The following is a 19,899-nucleotide window of genomic DNA, read 5'->3' as shown; positions in this document are numbered from 1 at the left end:
GCTAAGTATATCTACTCTTTATAAATCACACTCGTTTTACTTTTCTTACCCCTTTATATAGTAGTAGTATTAAGTTATATAGTATACTTCTCTCGTTCATCATAATATATTAAATCTTATATAATATACTAACTATCTAAACGCTAAGATATTATCCTTTTACTAAGCTCGAATTACTACCGATTCTATCTTAGCCTTTTACCGAATTATTAATAGATTTTATTACAGATTTATCTTAATCGATCTAGAAAGAAAGGATAGTAGATACTATTCTAGTAATTATAGACTATTTCTCGAAATAGTTAGACACCATCAGTGAAGACTTGGCACAGCGCTTCCAACCCGGTGACTCAGAGCACTAAGGAGGATAGAGACATGAGATATTACTCGGTTAGGCCCTGCCCTAGTGCATGCTTTGCCCTTGGATCTGTCAGCTCCTGCGCATTCACTTGTCCATTCAGACTGCTCTTCCATAATGTTTGAGGGAATACTCTCGATCTTTGACAAATCGTCAGCCTCTTTCCAAGTTCTCTCTGACCTTCATCTTGAGGTCAACCAACAATACTCATCCTTTGAGATACCCGTATGCGCTAAATATCTCGTCCTTGCCGGTGATGCGGGGCGATTGGTGGACTACGACAACTACCGCTGTTTCTTACAAAAGCAAACAGACCGATTCGAGCTTGTCTTTCTGATACTTGGCAACCATGAGTTCTACAGTGACACCTTTGCAGCAGGACTACGGAGGGCTAGGCAACTTGAGCAGGAGCATTGTTTGAACGGGCGCCTTATCCTCCTCTACCGGGGACGTTATGACATTCCCGGATCCCATGTCACTATCCTTGGCTGTACACTTTGGTCTAGAGTTCCGGATGAAGCAAGGGACATTGTTTGTTCGAGAATACAAGACTTCAAAAGAATTCGGGATTGGTCCGTTAACGATCACAATAGATCTCATGAGGCGGACCTTGCCTGGCTGCTAAGTGGGATAGAATCGATACAAACCCAAAGCAAGACATGGAGCAGAAAGCAGTCTGTATTGGTCGTGACACACCACGCCCCGTCCCTCCAGGGCACATCCAGCCCACAGCACGCGAACAACGCCTGGAGCTCCGCCTTTGCAACTGATGTCCTTTCGCAGATCTCAAAATCGAGTGGCATCAAATTCTGGGTTTTCGGGCACACACACTACACCACGGAATTCAGAAACCAGGGCATACGAGTCGTGGCAAATCAACGGGGGTACGTCCTACCGTAGACCGATTCGAAGGGGCCAAAGGATGGGTTCGACATCGGGAAGGTTATACATGTATGACCCTATAGAATTCTCTATCTGATTTTCTTTAAAGGAAAAAAGCCGAAAAACAAACGCCCTTATGGGTGCGCCAAATATAACGCGGGGAGGACGAGTGTGTAATAAGGAAACATATTTTAAGATGCTACATTAAAACCTATTTGTACCCAAGTACACACATCCAACATAAATATGGATACTAATCCCGTTATCATTTCTGTGTCGTAATTCAATATACTGGATAAACTACGCGTCCAATTCCTCTATCCCTTCCTTATACTGGATTTCTATATACATGTACTTTAGACTTGGCATTTTACATTTCTGCCTACATCTACCTCCTGACAGCGGTACCCACTTTCAGACTTTTAGGGACTTGGATCGGTCCATATAATAATTGCCTGTTTGTCGAGATCATGCACCGGTGACCCGTCTACACTAGGCACCGGGAACCTTGTGGCTAAAGATTTGAGCTGGGTTGGATGTAAACACGATCTGCGGAGTGGTCGAAGTTCAGACTTGATCTATAGAGTAGGCGCCTGGCCGTAACAAAACAAATTGTGATAAGACTGGACTATTGTCAACCGGGTCATTCAAATTATAAAGACATATGGTTATAGCTAGGAATAGCTATAAGAAGTTGCCCTTTGTAAAACGTGTGTTGTAATCCGCAGCCTTTTTTACCATCTCCCGGCGCTGCGCACTGGATATCTTTGAAGCAACTGCCATATCCTTCTCTCGATCAAAGGCACGAGTACTTGGATCATCATCTTCTTTCTCAGCCTGACCTGGTGTTTCCAATCGACTGTTCTTCCCAGTCATGTCCTACAACAAGAACATCCACGTCAGAACAAAATTAAGAACACGGAGGAAATAAAGTATCAAGTGCCCTCTCCGAGGAAAGAGGATAGAACATGCGAGAAATTACCTTGTATCTCTTGATTTGATCCTCCATCAGCTTTGCTTTTGTAGCACCTTTGTTATCCTCGGGCTGATTTGTTGAGGCAGCAACGCCCATAACTGTATCCTGCAGACGCCTCATTCGCTCCTCTGGAGTCTCCACCCACGAGGAATCCATGTTCTTAGGTGCCGTGGCTGATTTGCCTGTATTGAACTTGCGGTTTCGTAGTTGTGTAGGATCGACCTTGGAAGACCAGTCGGAGTGGGAAGGAGGTTGCAGCATCCATTGATCTCGCTGGCTTTCCCTTTCCACCGGTTTAGGTATACTAGAAGCCGTGGAAACGGTAGGCACTGGGGGTACAGGGCCTTTCACTGAACCAGACGGAGGAAGACTTGGACCGAAATCATCATCGTCGTCATCATCATCATCTTCATTGCTAGTTTCACTGTTCGCTGCATCGGCCTCTCGAGGCGGAGGTAGTGAAGGTCCAATTACCTTCCGCTGCTTTGAGACTGAACCAGGATAAGAATCATCATTCTCAAACTTCCGCTTGTCTTTAGAGTCCATTGTTGAAGTGGAGGAAGAGGAAAAGAAGAAAAGAAAGAAGAAATGACATATTATCTTATCGGGCTTATCGCGTACCTAGGTATTACCATAAGGTATTGTAACAGAGCTGATGTCATTAGGAAGGTACAACATACTGGTACGGTATGGTGGGACCTGGTAAATTACAGTACATAACAAATACCACTCTTCCCTCAACCTTTTGAAGCTCAACGTCCCTTAATATCTTGTATCTTGTTACCTTTTGGGGCATAATTTCAGCTTCCTTCTCCTCCTCCTCCTCCTTCTTCTTCTTTGAACAAGATGTTCAGTGATATCTGATGCATTACATCAGGCTGCGCGCTTTCTTTGTTTTTTCTCCTCACATCGAGACCGCTCTTTCGACCCCCGCATGCTCTCATAAACAAAACACACCGATAAGAAGGAACGTGCCTTGAATCTGAACCCTAAAATGCTTATTCTCTGCCAACCATCTTGAGACACCTGATAGCATGATTCAAGGTTGTCATAGATTGCAAGCATTTGACAATGGGCCACCCCCCAGAAGCACATGGGAAACCTAGCATGCCCACGGAGGGGTGTCGATCTACGGCCAAACTCCAAGATCTGACCACTCCTTATGAGTGTCAGCCAATTTCTTCGGATAATCGACATCGAGCACTCGGTTCTGCACTTTCACGAAGTCAAGTATCACCCAGGGCCCCTCGGAGATTCCTGGCCCAGCCAATCGAAACCGTATCACGAAGCTCCAACGTCCAACAGTCCACCTTGAGTGGAGCAAACCAATCCGCTCCGTCAAAGCCCGAAATACACTCAAAAGAACCCTGTGAACAGCGGTCCACCAGAAGATTCCTACCTGAACCGATTGAAACAAGCAAAACTAGTAATAGACGGTCTCATTCGACTTACGAGGTACATGAGAGGAATTCTGCGTCACAAAGCAAGACATCGACCGCTCCAAGAAGATTTAAGCCCGACCTGATAGAAAGCGACACTCGCTCGGTTCGAAAAGGGGAACCTGTTCGGTTTGTCCAACGGCACAATGCCGTAGGATCTTCAGCGCCCCATACAATCACTTCTCCAGACACGACACTGTGGTCAGATACAAAGCCGAATGCGCCCACTTATCTGCCATCAGAGTCTCAATTCTCATTTTCCAGTCTTTTGCGCCGACAACAAGCCCGCAGGCACTCGTTTCGAGTTCCGGACCTCCCATCGATCCCCTCTAACAGCAGCGAAGAATCGGATAACTCCAGATCGCATTCGGCGTGCACTTCACCCCCTGGGCCTTCCAATAAAGCGTCACGGGATCTATGCACGAGCGAGTTACCCCGTGAAATTTGCGACGGAGAGATCTCGGAATTCTTGCTCTCTCTTGCCGCTCGATCTGCACAGATCCAGTTGAAGGAGCAGGCATTGGCTGCGTTTCCCAACGAGCAGGTGTACGAGCCTGTTGATCATTTCGCCATCGACGAAGACGATGGGGACTCGGACGATTATGATGTGTCTATGAAGTATCATCATATCAAATCTCGACGACAATCTTCGGCAGATTTGTCCTGGGAACTTGAGTATATGCGCCACCACAAGGAGGAGGCTGAAATGAGGGTCCGGGCTATGGGTGCATCTGGACAACCAAAGTCTTCATCAGAACACAATAAGAATGGCAAGACCCCGCCCATGCTTGGCAGTGACATCGTCCTTCCTCGAAGCGACTCACCCGAGGGAACAATATGTGAGCACTCTAGCATTGATGCAGCCTCCCGTGGTGTGGATGATCTTTGCACTGGCTGTGGTGACCTGTGGTACGCAGCGCCTCCTCGTGGCGGCGGAAAGGGTGCTGGGCTTTGGAAGGGCACTTGTTGCAAAGACGACGGCCAAGAGCGGGAAGTGCACGGTCTCCTACCTGGAATTGTTACCCCCATGCCTCGTGTCGATGAGGCTGGTATTAGCATGGGGCTCAGCCCATCTCCTTCATATACAAATCTGGACCGTTTCGAAGCCTCGCCCGGGAACCACAGTTCCCGGAAGCCCGCGAGCCCTAATCTCCAGAAAGCCATTGAGTCCGAATTTCATGATGGATTTGTGACTCAAATTTATAATTACTTGTCTTTGGGTTACCCGTGCCTTGCCCGTTACTATGATTACGAACTCAGCCGAATTTCGGGCATCTCGGTCGAGGACCTTCGCCGGGATGACTTGCAAACTGATGCTAGGGGCTATCTTGTGGCCTCAGGGAAGGATGATCTCGCGGATACCTGTACACGGTGGAAAGCTCTCCGTCTATATATCCAGGAGTGGGCGAGACAGGAGCCTGGCATGGCTGAAGAAGATACAAATCTTGAAGGCTGGGGACTCCCAGAACGAAGAGGCAGCTGGGCTATTTGAAATGGTTTCAAGATTTCATTTATATGTTATGTCGAAGAGGAGTGCATTCGTGTTGATACAAATGGGCCCCAATTGAATTCACCCAACTGTGGCTATTTCATCTGGCGTTCTTGAGGTTTTTCTTTTCTTTTCTCTTTTCCTTTTTTCCCATAGGACTGTGCATGTGCAGCATGTCCATGGTATATATGTGCTACGAGGGCACTATTGTGTCGGAAGATAATCACTTTAATTTTGAACTCCATTGAGTGAGGAGTCGATTTCCATTGATATTGCTCCAATATCTTGCTCTCCTCCCCTAGGCTGCGATATATGTGTCACCCGAACCCGCTGGCGTGTAATTCTATTGCATATTTCCCTTTCGCGCCCTCTCGTGAACGATGCCCGGGAAAATCTTCTGCTCTGGCAGACCGTCTGGTCCCCCAACCCCTGTTCCAAGGGCAGGGTTGCCACTGGGAGACGAGAACTCACCCGTTCCAAGGCGAGGTGATCGAGCTAGGTACGTTGATGGCGTCGAAGGGGAGGTGGCCATCTGATTTGTACCATGGGTTTCGCTGGGTAAGGCATCTGTAGTGTCAGCTGCACTTGAACTCAGCTCAGATTGGGACTCGAGGTTAGATGTATGGTGATCTAAAAATGGATTTCGAAGTCAGTCAGCTGCATAATTCCTGATCATCCCCCAAGATAGATTTACCATGATTCGAGGGCACCGCTACCCCTGGTGGGCTTGGGGCCAAGCTCTTCTGCTCCCCGGTCACATTGCCCTCGGAATATCGCTCGATCCTGACGAGAGGATGCACGGTTAGCCCCATTTCCTTGACGCCGAAGACATCATGGGCAACTTACAAGGACAATTCTCCGAGCAAAGTCTCATGCCGGAATGCCTCACGAATATCTGGTACATTGCTCTTTGCAACATTATTGCCAGCGACTCCAGGCATGGAACAATTCGAGCCGAGCCATCTTTCTTTAAGGGAGCGCTCAAATCCACTTTGGTCAACTGAATGTTTCGCCAGTTCGCACATGTCGACTGCGCTGAATTTGTAGATCTGTGCGGCGACTGAATATTCCTCAATGAGAGGCTCCTTTGTGAATGCAAACTGCAATGGATCGTCGGTGGACAATGACACATTGAGTCCTCGCTTGAAGAAGGTAGCGCAGGGGTTCTTATCGTATGTGAGGAACAAAGCGTTGTTACTGAGTGGTGACATGGCAATGCCGATCTGATCCAGATAGTAAAGGTACTGCAGTAGAGGAACCTTGCGCAGCAAGATACCATGACTGATGCTGTGGCAGCAGAGGAAGCCGACAGCCAGATGATCCGGATCGCCTGCCTCTCCGCAATGAGGGCGTAGAACAAAGGTGTTGAATCCTCGGCGTTTCCTCCAGTTGTTGAGGGAAGCAATATTGGCGAACATGAAGTATAGCCAGTAAGTGTAAGGCGGATTCTGCTTGGTGCTCCACTCCCGGGGAATGGGATACTTTCTGTACAGCCGACGCTCGGGTTTGCTTTCGTCATCCACACTGTCGAATCCAACCACTCGCTGAAGGAAGATGTGGAGTTTGGGATGACTAGAAGGATCTTTGGTCACTTCAAACAGCGGCTGGAAGACATTGGTGATGACTTGTTCAAAGTTCTCCATCATGCCGCTTGCTTTGTAGACATCATAGAGACGAGGCACTTGAATGAGCCAGCGAACGTTAGGCGAGAACAACTTATTGTCCACTACCCAGGCCGCAAGCTTGTCCCATTCCTGAAGGGAACGACCGTAGATCGAGATACGCCATTCCACCATTTGGTATTTGCTAGACTCCAAGTCTGAGATTACTTCCTTGGTAATCTCTGCGAGGTAGCGACCTTTGATGTAGTTGTCTGTTTTGAGGAAAATTTCACGCAGTCGGGATTCTCCAACCGGATTATACTTCAAATTGAATTTGTCGAATCGGTGGAAGGAGTCGGTGTGTGCCTACGCAGTCAGAGTCAGTACTAGAAATGCCTGGATTAGAAGGGGGCGTAGGGGCAGGACGAGCAAATGCTTGATGCGTTCAGACTTGCATCTTCATCAACTGTAGAGTTCGAATAATCAAAAACAAGGGATGTGATGAGAAACCTACGTGCATGTCCAGAGTATCAATGCTCAGGTCATAAGCAGTCAAGTTGATACTCTCAAAGACCTCCCTTAAGGTCAGATGTTTTCCGTCTCGGAAAAGGACGACTTCGTCCGGAGACTTTCTCATCTTGCTCTTGATGAAGCGAAGAAGATGTTTCTGGTTCATGCATGCCGAATGATGAACATGTGTATCCACTTTGCGCACGTTATAGAAGTCCCTGTGAGGGACCTTCTTGCTGTCGGCCATCTCCTGGTATTCATTGAGCAATGTATACAATTGGAATTTGCCCTCCAAGTACGACAATCGCTTGAATGCAAAGCTTTTAGCAGGTCCGTCGGTCGACACATCCACAACGGCGTCCAGATCCATATAGAAATCGCGCAATGAGGGGATCCGGACAATAGGTGTCTGCTGGTCAGCAGAAGCCTCGGAATCAAAGACCTGATATACGCTGTTGCCATCCAGCCTATATGTCCAGGGCGATTCTTTGGGCAGAGGCAACAATTCTTCCATGTCAAAGTCCTCCCCAATGTCCTGGCCCATTTTCCTCTTCTTTCCTGCAACGTCAGATGGGTCACCGAGGCTACCGGGTTGATATTCTTTGCCATCATCCCACGCTGGTTCTGGAGGCGGAGGATAGATCTGCCAGTCCGGTTGGTCCTTAGGATCATTTCCGGGTCCCTGCAAAGAAAGATCCATGTACCGGGATCGTCGATCAAGTAATTTCTTGATTTTGCAATAGATGGCATTCAGCTCAGACGTCACAGCATCACCGCTAGACGCAAATCCGCTAGCAACTTGTGGGCCTCTGATCCCCACCCCGGTGCTTTGGAGACTCTCCGCCGCCGAGTATGGTTCCTGCCCATAGACGGCACCCAGAAGCGCCGCCTGGTTTCGGGCAGGATCGTTCGCCTCATCCTGGTCATCTTCAAGGAAATGAGACGCAGAAGGACCAGGCTCACTGGCGGATTGCAGGCGTAGTGCCGAGGGTTCAGACTCAAGGACCATAGATCCCTCGCGAGAGAGCTGGCCTTGGGTATTCATCGGATCCGTAATGTTAGCCGGTGGCTCTTCGGGTTGTAATTCGACTGCTGAGCGGGCTGGGGCGACTGGGCTCAAAGGTAGGGTGGTGTCGTTCCGCGCGGCTAGCTGATGATGTTGATAGAAGAGTCTTGCCTCGGCGTGACTCATTGACTTCTCATAGGCATAGTCATAGGTGGCCGTTTTCTGCTGCTGATCTCTGGGCAAAATATCCTCTGTAGGCTGATCTAGTGCATTGGAGCTTTCGTGGAGAGGAGAGTCCATGGGACTCTTGAGACCCGGGGATGAAGTGGCTGATTCATCGTTGGAGGAATCGTTGGCATTCCGACTGGAACTGAGATCGGGTTGCGGAGGTCCCATGACTGCTTCCCCCCTTGTTATGATTTGTGTGTACCCTGTGTAGGTACAGAATGGGAGTGATGAGATTATTAACTTGTTTCACACCCAGACCGATGTAATTTCGAAGAAATTCTAGAATTGAAAATTAGGAGAATTAGAAGATAGATATTCAAGATATTCAAGACATTCAAAAGAGCAAAGAGAAAGGAAAAGGAAAAGGAAGAAGGGAAAAAATGGAAGAAAACTCTTTGATAGCTCGAAGCTCCCCACCTCTGTCGGTGAGAAATGGGGGGGGAAGTCCAGGCCTGGAGTAAAATACCTAGGTACATACATCTCAATACAGTCAATACATGTTTGTAACATTAAATACATATGTACTGATGTACTGATGTATACATCTCCAACTATACATATATACAGTAGCTGCTTGCATATACTGAACTATGCAAGGTGCTATCTTCATTTTCTCCTTTTCTTATGATAATACCAATGACAGGCTTTTTAATCAGTTACTTTCTAAAGCTGTATTACGTATGTTTATAAGGTGAAGATGCTCCTTAGATATGTATTTACTATTATGATATGTGGATGTATTCGCTGTACCAGGTCTCGTATTACAACCATTTCCCCTAATAGTCAATAACCTCTCCTCTCCTCTCCTCCTCTCCTCTCTCTCTCTCTCTCCACCTCTAGGCTTCATCGTTTCTGACCTCTCTCAATATTCTTGTTTCTGTACTTATCGTTATTTTTTTTTGTGGCGATATCTTCATTTTTGAAAACTCTCATCCCCATCCTATTCCTTTTACTCGGTGTTTACAAGTACGTCAACTCCCTCTCCTATCTATCCGATGAAACCTATGTTGCACCATAAGAGCTTTGACTTGCTTTGTACTAACACTGCATGAGATACAGATATTGTAACAAAAAAGCAAACACCCCCTCCCACGTGGACACATCTAAAACTTGACGAGCTTTCCCTTCCCTCTCCCCGCCTATCCGCCGGAAAGTCATGGCTTCTCTCAATCTCTCCTCCAATGGCCCCTCGATATCGAAAAGTTATCAGACAGTGGTGAATGCACCACCCCCTTCTGGGAATGCAGGGTCTCCCACTTATGGCCAATGGGTCGTCTACTCAGTCTCTACCCCGCTTGTCAGTGCCTTCCAGCAAGATGGAGGTAAGGAGAGTGTCCTCAAGGTCCAGAGCACCGGAGGTTAGTGATCCTTTCCTACCAAACCTACCGTCACACACTGACAAATCGTACTATCAGAGGGTGAATTGGCCGACCTCATCGAGGAATTTTCCGAAGGACGGGTGCAATTCGCCTATGTGAAAGTAACGGACTCCAACACTGGCCTTCCAAAGAACGTTCTCATTGGCTGGTGTGGAGAAGGTGTGCCGGAACGAACAAAGGGTTACTTTACCAGCCACCTGGCTACAGTTGCCAAGTTCCTTCACGTGAGGAATTCCCTTGCCATGACGCAATCCCCGCGGTGAGACTGACTTGTCTGGATAGGGATACCATGTGCAGATCACAGCCCGAGCAGATGGGGATCTAACCCCCGAGGGAATTATCCAGCGAGTGGCAGATTCCTCCGGGTCCAAGTATTCAGTGGGCGATGCTCCTGCCCCGGCCCCAGCGCCCCGGCCTGTCGTGGCTAGCAAGCCTGCTTTCACACCGACTCGATCCGGGGGTATCACCCCCAGCCCAGCTGCTCGCGTGCAGCCCGCACCTTCAACGTCTGACGTGACTGACGATGGATGGGGTGCAGACGCCCCTCCCGTAACCCGCACCCAATTGGAAAGGTACAGTCGGCTTACCAGCCGACTAGAGTGAACCTGCAAGAACTCAAGGCAAACCCCACAGGGACTCGCCAACCTGCCGCTACTACCAATGATTCTAGCGATGTGGTTAAAGGTGGTTACCAGCCAGTGGGTAAAGTCGATATTGCTGCAATTCGGAAGCAAGCTGCCGCATCTGGTCAGCTGACAGATGAGCGCCCGACGATTGTCAAGGGTTCTTACGAGCCCGTTGGAAAAGTCGACATCGCTGCTATTCGGGCTAGAGCACAGAAGCCGGAAGGCACCAGTGACAACGTCTCACCGAGCCCCGCAGTCAATCGACAGCCAGCAACGTTGCCCGAGCGACTTGCGCCCTCTAACGCTGCTTCGGAGCGCTTGACCACCCTACCCAAACCAAGGGTTGCCAACAAGTTTGGCTCTAGTCCCTCCTTCCCTGGAACAAAGCCACCCCTCCCAACTGGTATTCAGCCTAAGCCAAGCTCGAGTGCGCAGATTGGAGCTGCAAGCCGAACTTTTGCCGACGAGGGAGGCAAAACACCTGCTCAAATTTGGGCAGAACGCAAGGCCAAGGAGCGCGGAATGGCTTCGTCACCCGGGAGCACCGAGACTGTCTCTACCCCTGCTTCGATTCAGAGCCAAACCAGTGGCCAGGGCGAGTGGAAGAGCTCCTATGCGGGCAAGTCCTGGGCTCCTGTTCAAACCGCGCAGGAGAAAACACACATTCCTGAGCAACCTGTTGATGCAAAGGCCAATGATCAACAAGAGGAGGAACCGCAACCCCACGTGAGTAGTATTCATGAGCAATTCGCTCATGACACGCCTGCGCCTGCGCCACTCGCTCCTCCTGCCCCACCTGTTCCGCAGGCCAGTCGCCCTGTTCCTGTACCGGGGCTGTCATCTGGACCTGTCGAGTCCGAGCCTGAGCATGATGTCCAGCAGGCTCTTCCTTCTCCCCCCCACCGCAGCCTCGCTCCCCGACACCTCCCACTCCCCCAGTGCGTGAGAGCTCACCGATTCAGATTGCCATGCCAGTTGGCCACAGCGTTGCCGACAGTGTTGCCGATGTCCACGAGGAACAGCATTCTCCTCCCCCTGCTATGCCTGTCCATAGCCTCCAAGAGGCCGTTCCGGATGAGAGGGATATTGAGGATGATTCTCACGATCTGGGTCGTGCTGCGGCCGAAGCAACTGCTCCTCAGCAGCACCAGCAGCCCCAAGGTGGACCGCGAGCCCAGATCCAGTACGACTACGAGAAGGCTGAGGATAATGAGATTGAATTGCGGGAGGGAGAGTATGTGACGGACATTGAGATGGTGGACCCGGATTGGTGGGTGGGTGTCAATACTCAGGGTGAGCGTGGCCTCTTCCCCGCCAACTATGTGGAGCTTCTGGAAGACAAAGAACCTGCGTCACACGCAACGGCCGGTTCCCACCACTATGAACCAGAGCCCGAGCCTGCTGCTGCCCCCGTTCCGGCCGCATCCACCCCTGTTACTGCCGCTGCGTCATCGGCGGCTACTCCAAGCTCCAAAGGTGTCACAGCGACCGCTTTGTATGACTATGAAGCCGCCGAGGATAACGAGATCGGGTTCCCTGAAGACGCGAAGATTTCCAACGTGGTAAGTGGGACATTACCCGTCTTTCCCGGCCTTTGCACCATCGCTAACTACAGTGCTAACCTGCTCGTAGGAATTCCCGGATGATGACTGGTGGCTTGGTGAGTACAATGGAAAACGAGGTCTATTCCCTGCCAACTACGTTCGCCTGGACGAATGATTGGATCAGACATAGATACTGCGATCCCAGCAATGCGACAAGAGAAAATTCAAATTCTACTGATTTGCCAAACTAGATGTGGCCTATGTATCGTATCCTTGATTCTTTTGAGTATAAAAATACCCAGTCCACTACCAATTTCAATTCGACCCAAGTCAACAAAACCTCGTTCGAGTTGCACCTTATCTGTAGATTGGCATCTTGGCATTCCTTATCCTTTTCTACTCCTTTTCAGCATGTAGTGCATAGAATATTATTATGTGCATATGTCCGTGTATATAAAAGTCACCAAGTCACCAAATCACCAAATCATCGACGTCACGACCGGAGTATTGATTATGTCAGCATCACGTGTGCCGAAAAAGTGGCCATAAACAATTGTTCCCAAGGTTCCAAGGAGAGTTGCTTAGGCCTACAGGGATCCCGGTGACCGTTTGCACGCGACCTCACTTTGCGTGTACTTTTAACTAATTTTCCCTCTTTTTTTTGTTTAACTCCGAGCCCTAACTCTTACCTGTGCGTCTCCAAGGAGCCTGCCTTCGGTTCGACATCATGACATCGCTGGGCGAGGATCTGCTCGTGACAGTGAACAAGCTTCAGGATCTGGTCTTCAATACCATTGGGAATGACTCCTTGGATTTGCCCCAAATTGTGAGTCCGCTCGCGTATAGAGCTCTCGGAGTTTAAGAGGCAGTTGTCATTTGATGCCCGGCCAGCCCAAGACTAATCACCACTTAGGTTGTTGTCGGTTCCCAGTCATCCGGAAAGTCTTCGGTCCTAGAGAATATAGTCGGAAGGGACTTTCTACCAAGAGGTAGCGGAATTGTCACCCGGCGGCCTCTAATCCTGCAACTTATCAACGTGCCCAGTGAACGTGATGATAAGCCGGAAACCGATGAGATCCATATCCCACACACGGCTGCTAGTGTTGCCGGTCAACACGAATGGGCCGAATTCCACCACTTGCCGGGGCGCAAGTTTGATGACTTTGGACAAGTGAAGCAAGAGATCGAAGCAGAAACGGCAAGGATCGCAGGAAGCAACAAAGGCATCAATAGACAGCCGATCAACCTCAAGATCTTCTCGCCTCATGTGCTCAACCTCACACTCGTGGATCTGCCTGGACTGACAAAGGTGCCTATTGGTGACCAGCCGTCCGACATTGAGAAACAGACACGCACCTTGATTCTGGAATATATCGCCAAACCGAACAGCATTATCCTTGCGGTCTCTCCGGCCAATGTCGATCTTGTCAATTCCGAGGCGCTGAAGCTTGCCCGCCAGGTGGATGCCATGGGCCGGAGGACGATTGGAGTTCTGTCAAAGCTGGATCTCATGGACCATGGCACCAATGCGATGGACATCCTGTCTGGACGTGTGTATCCCTTGAAGCTTGGATTTATTGGCGTTGTCAACCGGTCTCAGCAGGATATCCAATCTGGAAAATCGCTTGCCGATGCATTGCGGGCGGAGTCTGAGTTCTTCCGGCATCACCCAGCTTACAGGAATATGGCCAACCGTTGCGGTACGCACTTTTTGGCCAAGACCCTCAACACAACCCTGATGTCTCACATTCGAGACAGGCTCCCGGATATCAAGGCTCGGCTGAACACCTTGATGGGTCAGACTCAGCAAGAGTTGGCCAGCTATGGAAACAAACAATTCAGCGGCGAAGAACACCGGGGGTCATTGATTCTTCAGCAGATGACCAGATTTGCCGCCTCGTTCATCTCATCCATCGACGGAACTTCATCGGAGATCTCTACCAAAGAGCTATGCGGTGGAGCAAGGATTTACTACATTTTCAACTCTGTTTTTGGGAACTCACTGGAAACGATTGATCCCACTCATAACCTGACTGTTTCCGACATCCGAACGGCCATCCGAAACTCGACAGGTCCTCGCCCCAGCCTGTTCGTCCCGGAGTTGGCATTTGATTTGCTGGTCAAACCACAAATCAAACTCCTCGAATCGCCCAGTCAGCGCTGCGTGGAGCTGGTCTACGAGGAGCTTATCAAGATCTGCCACACATGCGGCAATCAGGAACTCCTGCGTTTCCCTCGACTCCAAGGAAAGCTGATTGAGGTCGTATCTGACCTTCTTCGTGAGCGCCTGGGCCCATGCTCGACTTATGTAGAATCTTTGATCTCAATCCAAAGAGCTTACATCAACACCAACCACCCGAACTTCCTTGGCGCCGCAGCTGCCATGTCTTCAATCATGCAGAACAAGCAGGACGAAGAAAGAAAGGCCGTGCTCGCAGAGGAAAAAAGAAAGCGTGAGAAGCGACGTCAGAAGGAATTGGGAGCTCCCAATGGCAACACGGGAGGTCCCGACGAAGAAGAACATGCTGACAAGCAAAACCTTCCCGTTCGAAGCCACTCCTCTAAGGGATCGCGGAGCATGTCTCCTCATGTTGGCCGCACTGGCGAGAATGGCATTGCTGCTACTCTGAATGGCGCTCATTCTAACCATGCTGCGTTCGGTGGTGGTGCCTCAAACACTGCTCGGGACTCGTTCCTGAACTACTTCTTTGGCAAGGAAGGCACTCACAATACGGCCATGTCGCCGGCGGGCATGAACACCAACCGGCAAGGGCCACATGCAGGTGAGCCCAGCATTAGCCAGAGCATTAGGCGTGCCGAGGTTCGGGCTCCAATTATGCCGACGGAGGAGTACGCTGCACCACCAGAGTATGGCGGTGACTTGTCTGCCTTCGTAAGTACCACTGTGCAGGCGTTACGCTTTATATGCATCTGACTGACTTTACATCTTATAGCCCCATGAGAACACGGAGCCTGCACTCACGGACCGTGAGATGCTCGAAACGGAGCTCATTCGCCGTCTCATCTCATCATACTTTAACATCGTCCGAGAGACTATTGCAGATCAGGTTCCCAAGGCTGTCATGCACCTCCTTGTGAACCACTGCAAGGACGTAGTTCAGAACAGACTCGTGAGCGAGCTTTATAAGGAAGATCTCTTTGGCGAGCTTCTTTACGAGGATGATGGCATCAAGGCAGAGAGAGAGAAGTGTGAGCGGCTGTTGGAAACATACAAGGAAGCTGCCAAGATTGTGGGCGAGGTGTTATAGATGGGTTCTCTGTTTTATTATGTTGGTCTGGCTCGGGGGCTAGCCTGGGTGATCTTGATTCTGCGTCACGCTTGACGCCTTTCCACTCAGATGTGGACGATATTGCTTCTATCTCAATTTATGTACAACTATTGCGGCCTGCATATGATATCGATATATACCTTTCCTTCTATTCGTGGCATTGGTAGCTCTTAGGAATGCAACTAGCTGTAAGACAAATCCGAGATATATAACATGCAAAAGGAACCGTGTCTAGATATGTAGATCGAACACTCATCTAATGTGCATCTCACTGAGCCTTTTTGGCAACTCTTCGTAAGCGCGCACCCTCAAAGCCATACAAACCACCGCCGACAAACACCAGAGCCGCGCCGACCAAGACACCCCCAGCCAAATGATTCCCGAAAAGATAGATCGACAGGAGTAGGGAAACCAACTTGCGAACATTCAAGAAAATAGTAACAGTCAACGACGAGGACTTGGCTGACAAAAGATGGACTCCCCGGATACACAAGTACTGCGTCAGTGCATTCATCGCCAGGTAAGCAACCTGAACCGGCAGCTGCGTCAGGAGAGCCCTCACGGCTTCAATCTGGCAAATCCGCCCCAGCACCGAAAAAGCAGTACCCCCAAGCGCATTGGACGACACCCACCACCCGGAATCCAGATGCGATAACAAAGAAGGGGATGAAGCCACCACCCGCCACTGACCCAGCAACTGCGGACAACTCGTCAAGAAAAGCGGGAGAGAAAGCGCATGGGAGTAGAAAAGCGCTTCTTTCCAATGATCCCTACCGTACGTCGCGTACAGCCGGTCAGCATAGATCCCCTGGAATGCAGAGAGGACCATCGCGAGTGCGAGGATCGTGAAGCCCGTAACCGTCGTGGCTGTGTCCGCCGTATCGGAGTCGATGTGGATAGACACGCCTTTGGATTGGGCGTCGGCAATGGCGGCTGCCGCCACGCCCACCGTCAGCATCCCTACGGAGGCGATCTGGCCACGGGAATAGCGTTTCCCGTTGTATAGGTAGCCGATTACCATTGAGGCGACGGGCCCTGCAGATCGGAGGATTATGTGTAGCGGGACAGAGATCTTATATGCGAAGGCCCAGTTGTTGAGGAGGTTGACGCTCACAAAATAAGCGGTGTATACCACCCACGAACGTAGTGGGATGGCGCGTCGTTTCAGGAATAGGGCTCGTGGTCCGGCTGAGGGGGATAGGAAGCTTGGGATGGTGAATAGTGCACAGAGAACGAATTGGGCGAATGTGATCAAGGGACCTGTGCATGGAACGGATTTGGTTAGGAATATGCGATGGTGGTTGTCTTATTAGTTCTGGTTGTCGTACTTACCGGCGGTAGGCTGTTCTCTGGATACGATATGGGATTAGCATTGTGTTCTGGATTGGCCTTTGTTGACCTACTTGATAATCGCCTCTAGCGCGAAGACCTATACACAAAATCAATCCCTGTTTTACTTCCCCATAGCAGCGCGGGAGGTTCTCTAGACACCTACATTGGCACAGCAGCCGCCGAAGATAAGAGAGACCATTAGAACCATGCTTGTCCAGCTAGGAACCGCCGCATGTGCGGCAGCAGCAATGAGGCCCGGAGCATCTTTCTTCAATTGAGCATAGTTAGGCTCATCAGATTTTCGAGATCGAGACTTCGAAGCGAAGTTCGTATTTCCAGATGGGTTCACAGAGACTCGAGTGCGATTGATCAGGTAAGAGTCATCATATCCACGTTTTGAGGGTTCATGATCATTTAACATCCTAATGGAGTGTGAGTGATGATATACGGAGGGATGTGAATTGGCTTACCTCTGGGTTTTCAAAGGGTGAAAGGTGTTAAAAGGAAGATGGGGCTGAAGATAAGAGAGTGGATCACGAGATAAGTAAATCTACTACGGGGTATTACCTAAGTATCATATATCCCCGGGGTCCCGGGTATATATGTTTCTGTTCTTCAAATATTTCATTCACTATGGTACACATATGTTGTAACACACTCAATCGACAATATCATCGTCACTGAGAATCAATTTCTCTTCAGCCAGTCGGGGACCAACACCATTACTGCTGGATGATTTCATCCGCGATCCTGGCACTGGAGACTCCTCCATGTCGTCAATTCCATCACGAAGGTTCTGGTTGACACGAATGCTGGTGATCTTATCCAACTGCCAACAATCCGGGTCCTGACGTCGGATTGCAGCCATATATGGTAGTTGATGAAGCAGTAGATCATGCCGGGGCATCATCGTGACCACACTTGGAGTGTTACCTTTATCCTTTGAATAGGCTGATGCCGACCTTCCAACCTGGAGACTTTTCCAAGAACTGACCCCTGAGAGGTCGGAGCCATTCTGAGAGAGGTGCTGCTGCTGTCCAAAAGGATCGAGTGATCGGTTCATCCACGAGTCGATCAGTCCATCAATTTCTTCAGCCTCTCTCCACAATCGCAGAGATGCTGGGTAAAACATCTTGTAGGCATCGCCCGCGCGGCTTCGTCCGGCTCCAGGTCCAACCCGTCTCTTGACCGGGTATGGAAGGGCGAAAAGGAGACCACGCGCGGCAACTTGGAAACTCATTTCTTCCTGCCGGAGCACGTCGACGCCGCTACCGAAAGAGGTGATTCCAGTTCCTATCCCGGCTCGTGCCCCTGGCCCTGGTCGGTGATCGGCGCTGAGGATATCGCTATCGGAGAGGGCGTCGATGCAGTCGTTGAAACAGTCGGTGAAATGATCCCCATCACAGGATGGGATGTAGTTTTCATGGAGGGCACTGATGAACGTCGACACGTCAGTCCCGGTCTCGTCGGCCAGATCATTGACCAAGACCTGCGAAGCTTTTGGTCGGGCATAGTGGCGCAGATAGTCCGGTGGCGGTGGAAGGATCTCGACATCGCCCTCGATCAGACTAGGGTCCATGCGTTTGTTGTACACGATCTTCCCAACGGCGTGAAACATGCCCAAGCTCGCCTCTCTCTGGGTTATCATCTTGAGAGACTCTTTCTCCATCGCTGTCAAAGCAACCTCACCTCGAGCTTTCTTTGTTTTGGCCACGTTGCCCCCCATCTCCCTGTATCGTCCCCCTTGAGACAGAGGAATTCGAGAGAAGAGATTGCACTGCGGATATCGCCGATTTCAGAGATACTGTCTATAACACCCGGCCCAGGTATCTGCATACGCCTGGAAGTCCGCGCCTCTCTGTCCAAAATAGACCGCAAAGCCCTGTGCATAAAAGTGGGTGCAATGCTATTGAAATCCAATATCGTTGTCCCGGGGTGGTTGTAGATCGTGGGCCCCAGTAACCGGTGAACTGTCATGTTATCCGAGATCGAGGACGCGGACGCGGACCCCAGCAAAGTCTCCGACACGATGATCACGATGGGTGGATGATTCGATCCAGAACTGCCCCGGGCATGGTCATTCGCAGAGGCAGCCAAATATCGCTGAAGAGACGTCCTAAACGCTGTGAGGGCGGAGGACGCCCGGCCAAGCATTGTTGGAAACTCCTCTATAAGAAGTATCCGCTGGTCCCGGGGTTTCTCTTCTTTCTGGGAATCGAGCTCGCTGGCATCTTCGAGGTCCAGTCCTCCAAACTTGTTCCCACGTCCAAGAAACTCCTCGAAGTGTGCACTCACAGACTGATAATCACGAGCTCCAAATTCCGAAACCGGGGGATTCTTCCATTCAACAATGTCGTAGCCAAGTGACTCGGAGAGCAAAGACACAGTGGTCGTCTTCCCACTGCCTGCCGGACCTCGTAGGACGAGTAACCTCTGCGGATTATCAGAACTACACTCAAACTCAAAACCCGAGTTATCCTCGGCTGTTCAAAAACTCACCTCAGAACGCCTCCCAGCAAAAGCATCTTCCAGCCAATGCTGCACATCCGAGACCTTTCTCTTATGAACGGCCAATTCGCCTAGGTTGGCCGGAGCGAACCGCTGAGCCCACGGTCGGCGGTCCGGTTCATTAGCCGGTTGCGCAGCCAATGGCTCCTTGGCAGTGCCATCCCCAGGGTCCGTAGACAGAAGAAATCGTTTCGTCGTCTTCCGCGGCGGTTTGACCTGGGCCTTTGCCTTTGGTTTTGGTGCTGGCTTCGGCGCTGACTGACGTATCTGGCTCGAGCTCATGGCCGTCAGACCCATTCCCGCTCGCTCGTTAGCTAGATGTTGTGTAAAGATTTCATCGTAGGAGTCGTAGTCATCTTCAATCAGGTCCACGTCGACAGTCCCCCTGACCGGCGGGAGGGACTGCTTCTCGGTCTTTTGTGGTGCCCATCGTTGTCCCTCTGTTGCGGGCTGGAAGAAGCTGTGGAGGGACTTGGATTTTGGGCCTTGATTTGGTGACGCTTCGGTCTTTTTGTTTGGAGAGGGCGAGTATGAGGGGGGCCTGGTTGATGGTGTTGTGCCGCGCGAGTAGGAGGGTTTTGGGCGTGAGGAGAGCGCGAAGGGTTCTGTTGGTTCGATAGGACTGGAGCTATCTGAAATGACGGGTTTTCGTTTTGATTTTATTTCCGGCTCATCCTTTGAATCCTTGGATCTGCGTTGTCTTTTAGGAGGACGACCGTCCATGATGAGTT

At 50.3% G+C, this 19,899-nt stretch overlaps 8 protein-coding genes across 8 annotated transcripts; 4 read left to right on the top strand and 4 right to left on the bottom strand.

Annotated features, from left to right (window-relative positions):
- Positions 1–475: 475 nt before the first annotated feature.
- On the top strand, positions 476–1,258 carry N7489_003763 (uncharacterized protein; the record flags this gene model as incomplete). The annotated part of the gene is made up of 1 exon (XM_056709515.1): positions 476–1,258. The coding sequence occupies one exon, from the start codon at positions 476–478 to the stop codon at positions 1,256–1,258; it is 783 nt and encodes a 260-aa protein (XP_056567936.1).
- Positions 1,259–1,924: 666 nt separating this feature from the next.
- Positions 1,925–2,762, bottom strand: N7489_003762 (GPALPP motifs-containing protein 1; the record flags this gene model as incomplete). Its single annotated transcript, XM_056709514.1, has 2 exons — positions 1,925–2,119; positions 2,223–2,762. The coding sequence occupies 2 exons, from the start codon at positions 2,760–2,762 to the stop codon at positions 1,925–1,927; spliced, it is 735 nt and encodes a 244-aa protein (XP_056567935.1).
- Positions 2,763–3,287: 525 nt separating this feature from the next.
- Positions 3,288–5,147, top strand: N7489_003761 (uncharacterized protein; the record flags this gene model as incomplete). The annotated part of the gene is made up of 1 exon (XM_056709513.1): positions 3,288–5,147. One exon carries the CDS (start codon positions 3,288–3,290, stop codon positions 5,145–5,147), a length of 1,860 nt encoding a protein of 619 aa, XP_056567934.1.
- A 340-nt stretch (positions 5,148–5,487) lies between these two features.
- On the bottom strand, positions 5,488–8,657 carry N7489_003760 (uncharacterized protein; the record flags this gene model as incomplete). The annotated part of the gene is made up of 4 exons (XM_056709512.1): positions 5,488–5,774; positions 5,839–5,927; positions 5,991–7,111; positions 7,260–8,657. The coding sequence occupies 4 exons, from the start codon at positions 8,655–8,657 to the stop codon at positions 5,488–5,490; spliced, it is 2,895 nt and encodes a 964-aa protein (XP_056567933.1).
- Positions 8,658–9,645: 988 nt separating this feature from the next.
- On the top strand, positions 9,646–12,213 carry N7489_003759 (putative actin binding protein; the record flags this gene model as incomplete). The annotated part of the gene is made up of 6 exons (XM_056709511.1): positions 9,646–9,847; positions 9,905–10,092; positions 10,151–10,440; positions 10,467–11,436; positions 11,457–12,056; positions 12,127–12,213. 6 exons carry the CDS (start codon positions 9,646–9,648, stop codon positions 12,211–12,213), a joined length of 2,337 nt encoding a protein of 778 aa, XP_056567932.1.
- A 521-nt stretch (positions 12,214–12,734) lies between these two features.
- N7489_003758 (dynamin-related GTPase DNM1) lies at positions 12,735–15,307 on the top strand (the record flags this gene model as incomplete). Its single annotated transcript, XM_056709510.1, has 3 exons — positions 12,735–12,864; positions 12,952–14,931; positions 14,993–15,307. The coding sequence occupies exons 1-3, from the start codon at positions 12,766–12,768 to the stop codon at positions 15,305–15,307; spliced, it is 2,394 nt and encodes a 797-aa protein (XP_056567931.1). The 5' UTR covers positions 12,735–12,765.
- A 289-nt stretch (positions 15,308–15,596) lies between these two features.
- N7489_003757 (uncharacterized protein) lies at positions 15,597–17,081 on the bottom strand (the record flags this gene model as incomplete). The annotated part of the gene is made up of 4 exons (XM_056709509.1): positions 15,597–16,588; positions 16,661–16,677; positions 16,732–16,757; positions 16,824–17,081. 4 exons carry the CDS (start codon positions 17,079–17,081, stop codon positions 15,597–15,599), a joined length of 1,293 nt encoding a protein of 430 aa, XP_056567930.1.
- A 237-nt stretch (positions 17,082–17,318) lies between these two features.
- Positions 17,319–19,891, bottom strand: N7489_003756 (uncharacterized protein; the record flags this gene model as incomplete). Its single annotated transcript, XM_056709508.1, has 3 exons — positions 17,319–18,403; positions 18,499–19,093; positions 19,160–19,891. The coding sequence occupies 3 exons, from the start codon at positions 19,889–19,891 to the stop codon at positions 17,319–17,321; spliced, it is 2,412 nt and encodes an 803-aa protein (XP_056567929.1).
- Between the last annotated feature and the right edge of the window lie 8 nt (positions 19,892–19,899).

The sequence above is a fragment of the Penicillium chrysogenum genome (assembly GCF_028827035.1).
Source record: "Penicillium chrysogenum strain IBT 35668 chromosome Unknown utg000002l_segment0_segment0, whole genome shotgun sequence".
Classification (NCBI taxonomy): domain Eukaryota; kingdom Fungi; phylum Ascomycota; class Eurotiomycetes; order Eurotiales; family Aspergillaceae; genus Penicillium; species Penicillium chrysogenum.
The sequence above is the reverse complement of the archived record's forward strand: the minus strand, read 5'-3'. Positions and strand labels throughout refer to the sequence as shown.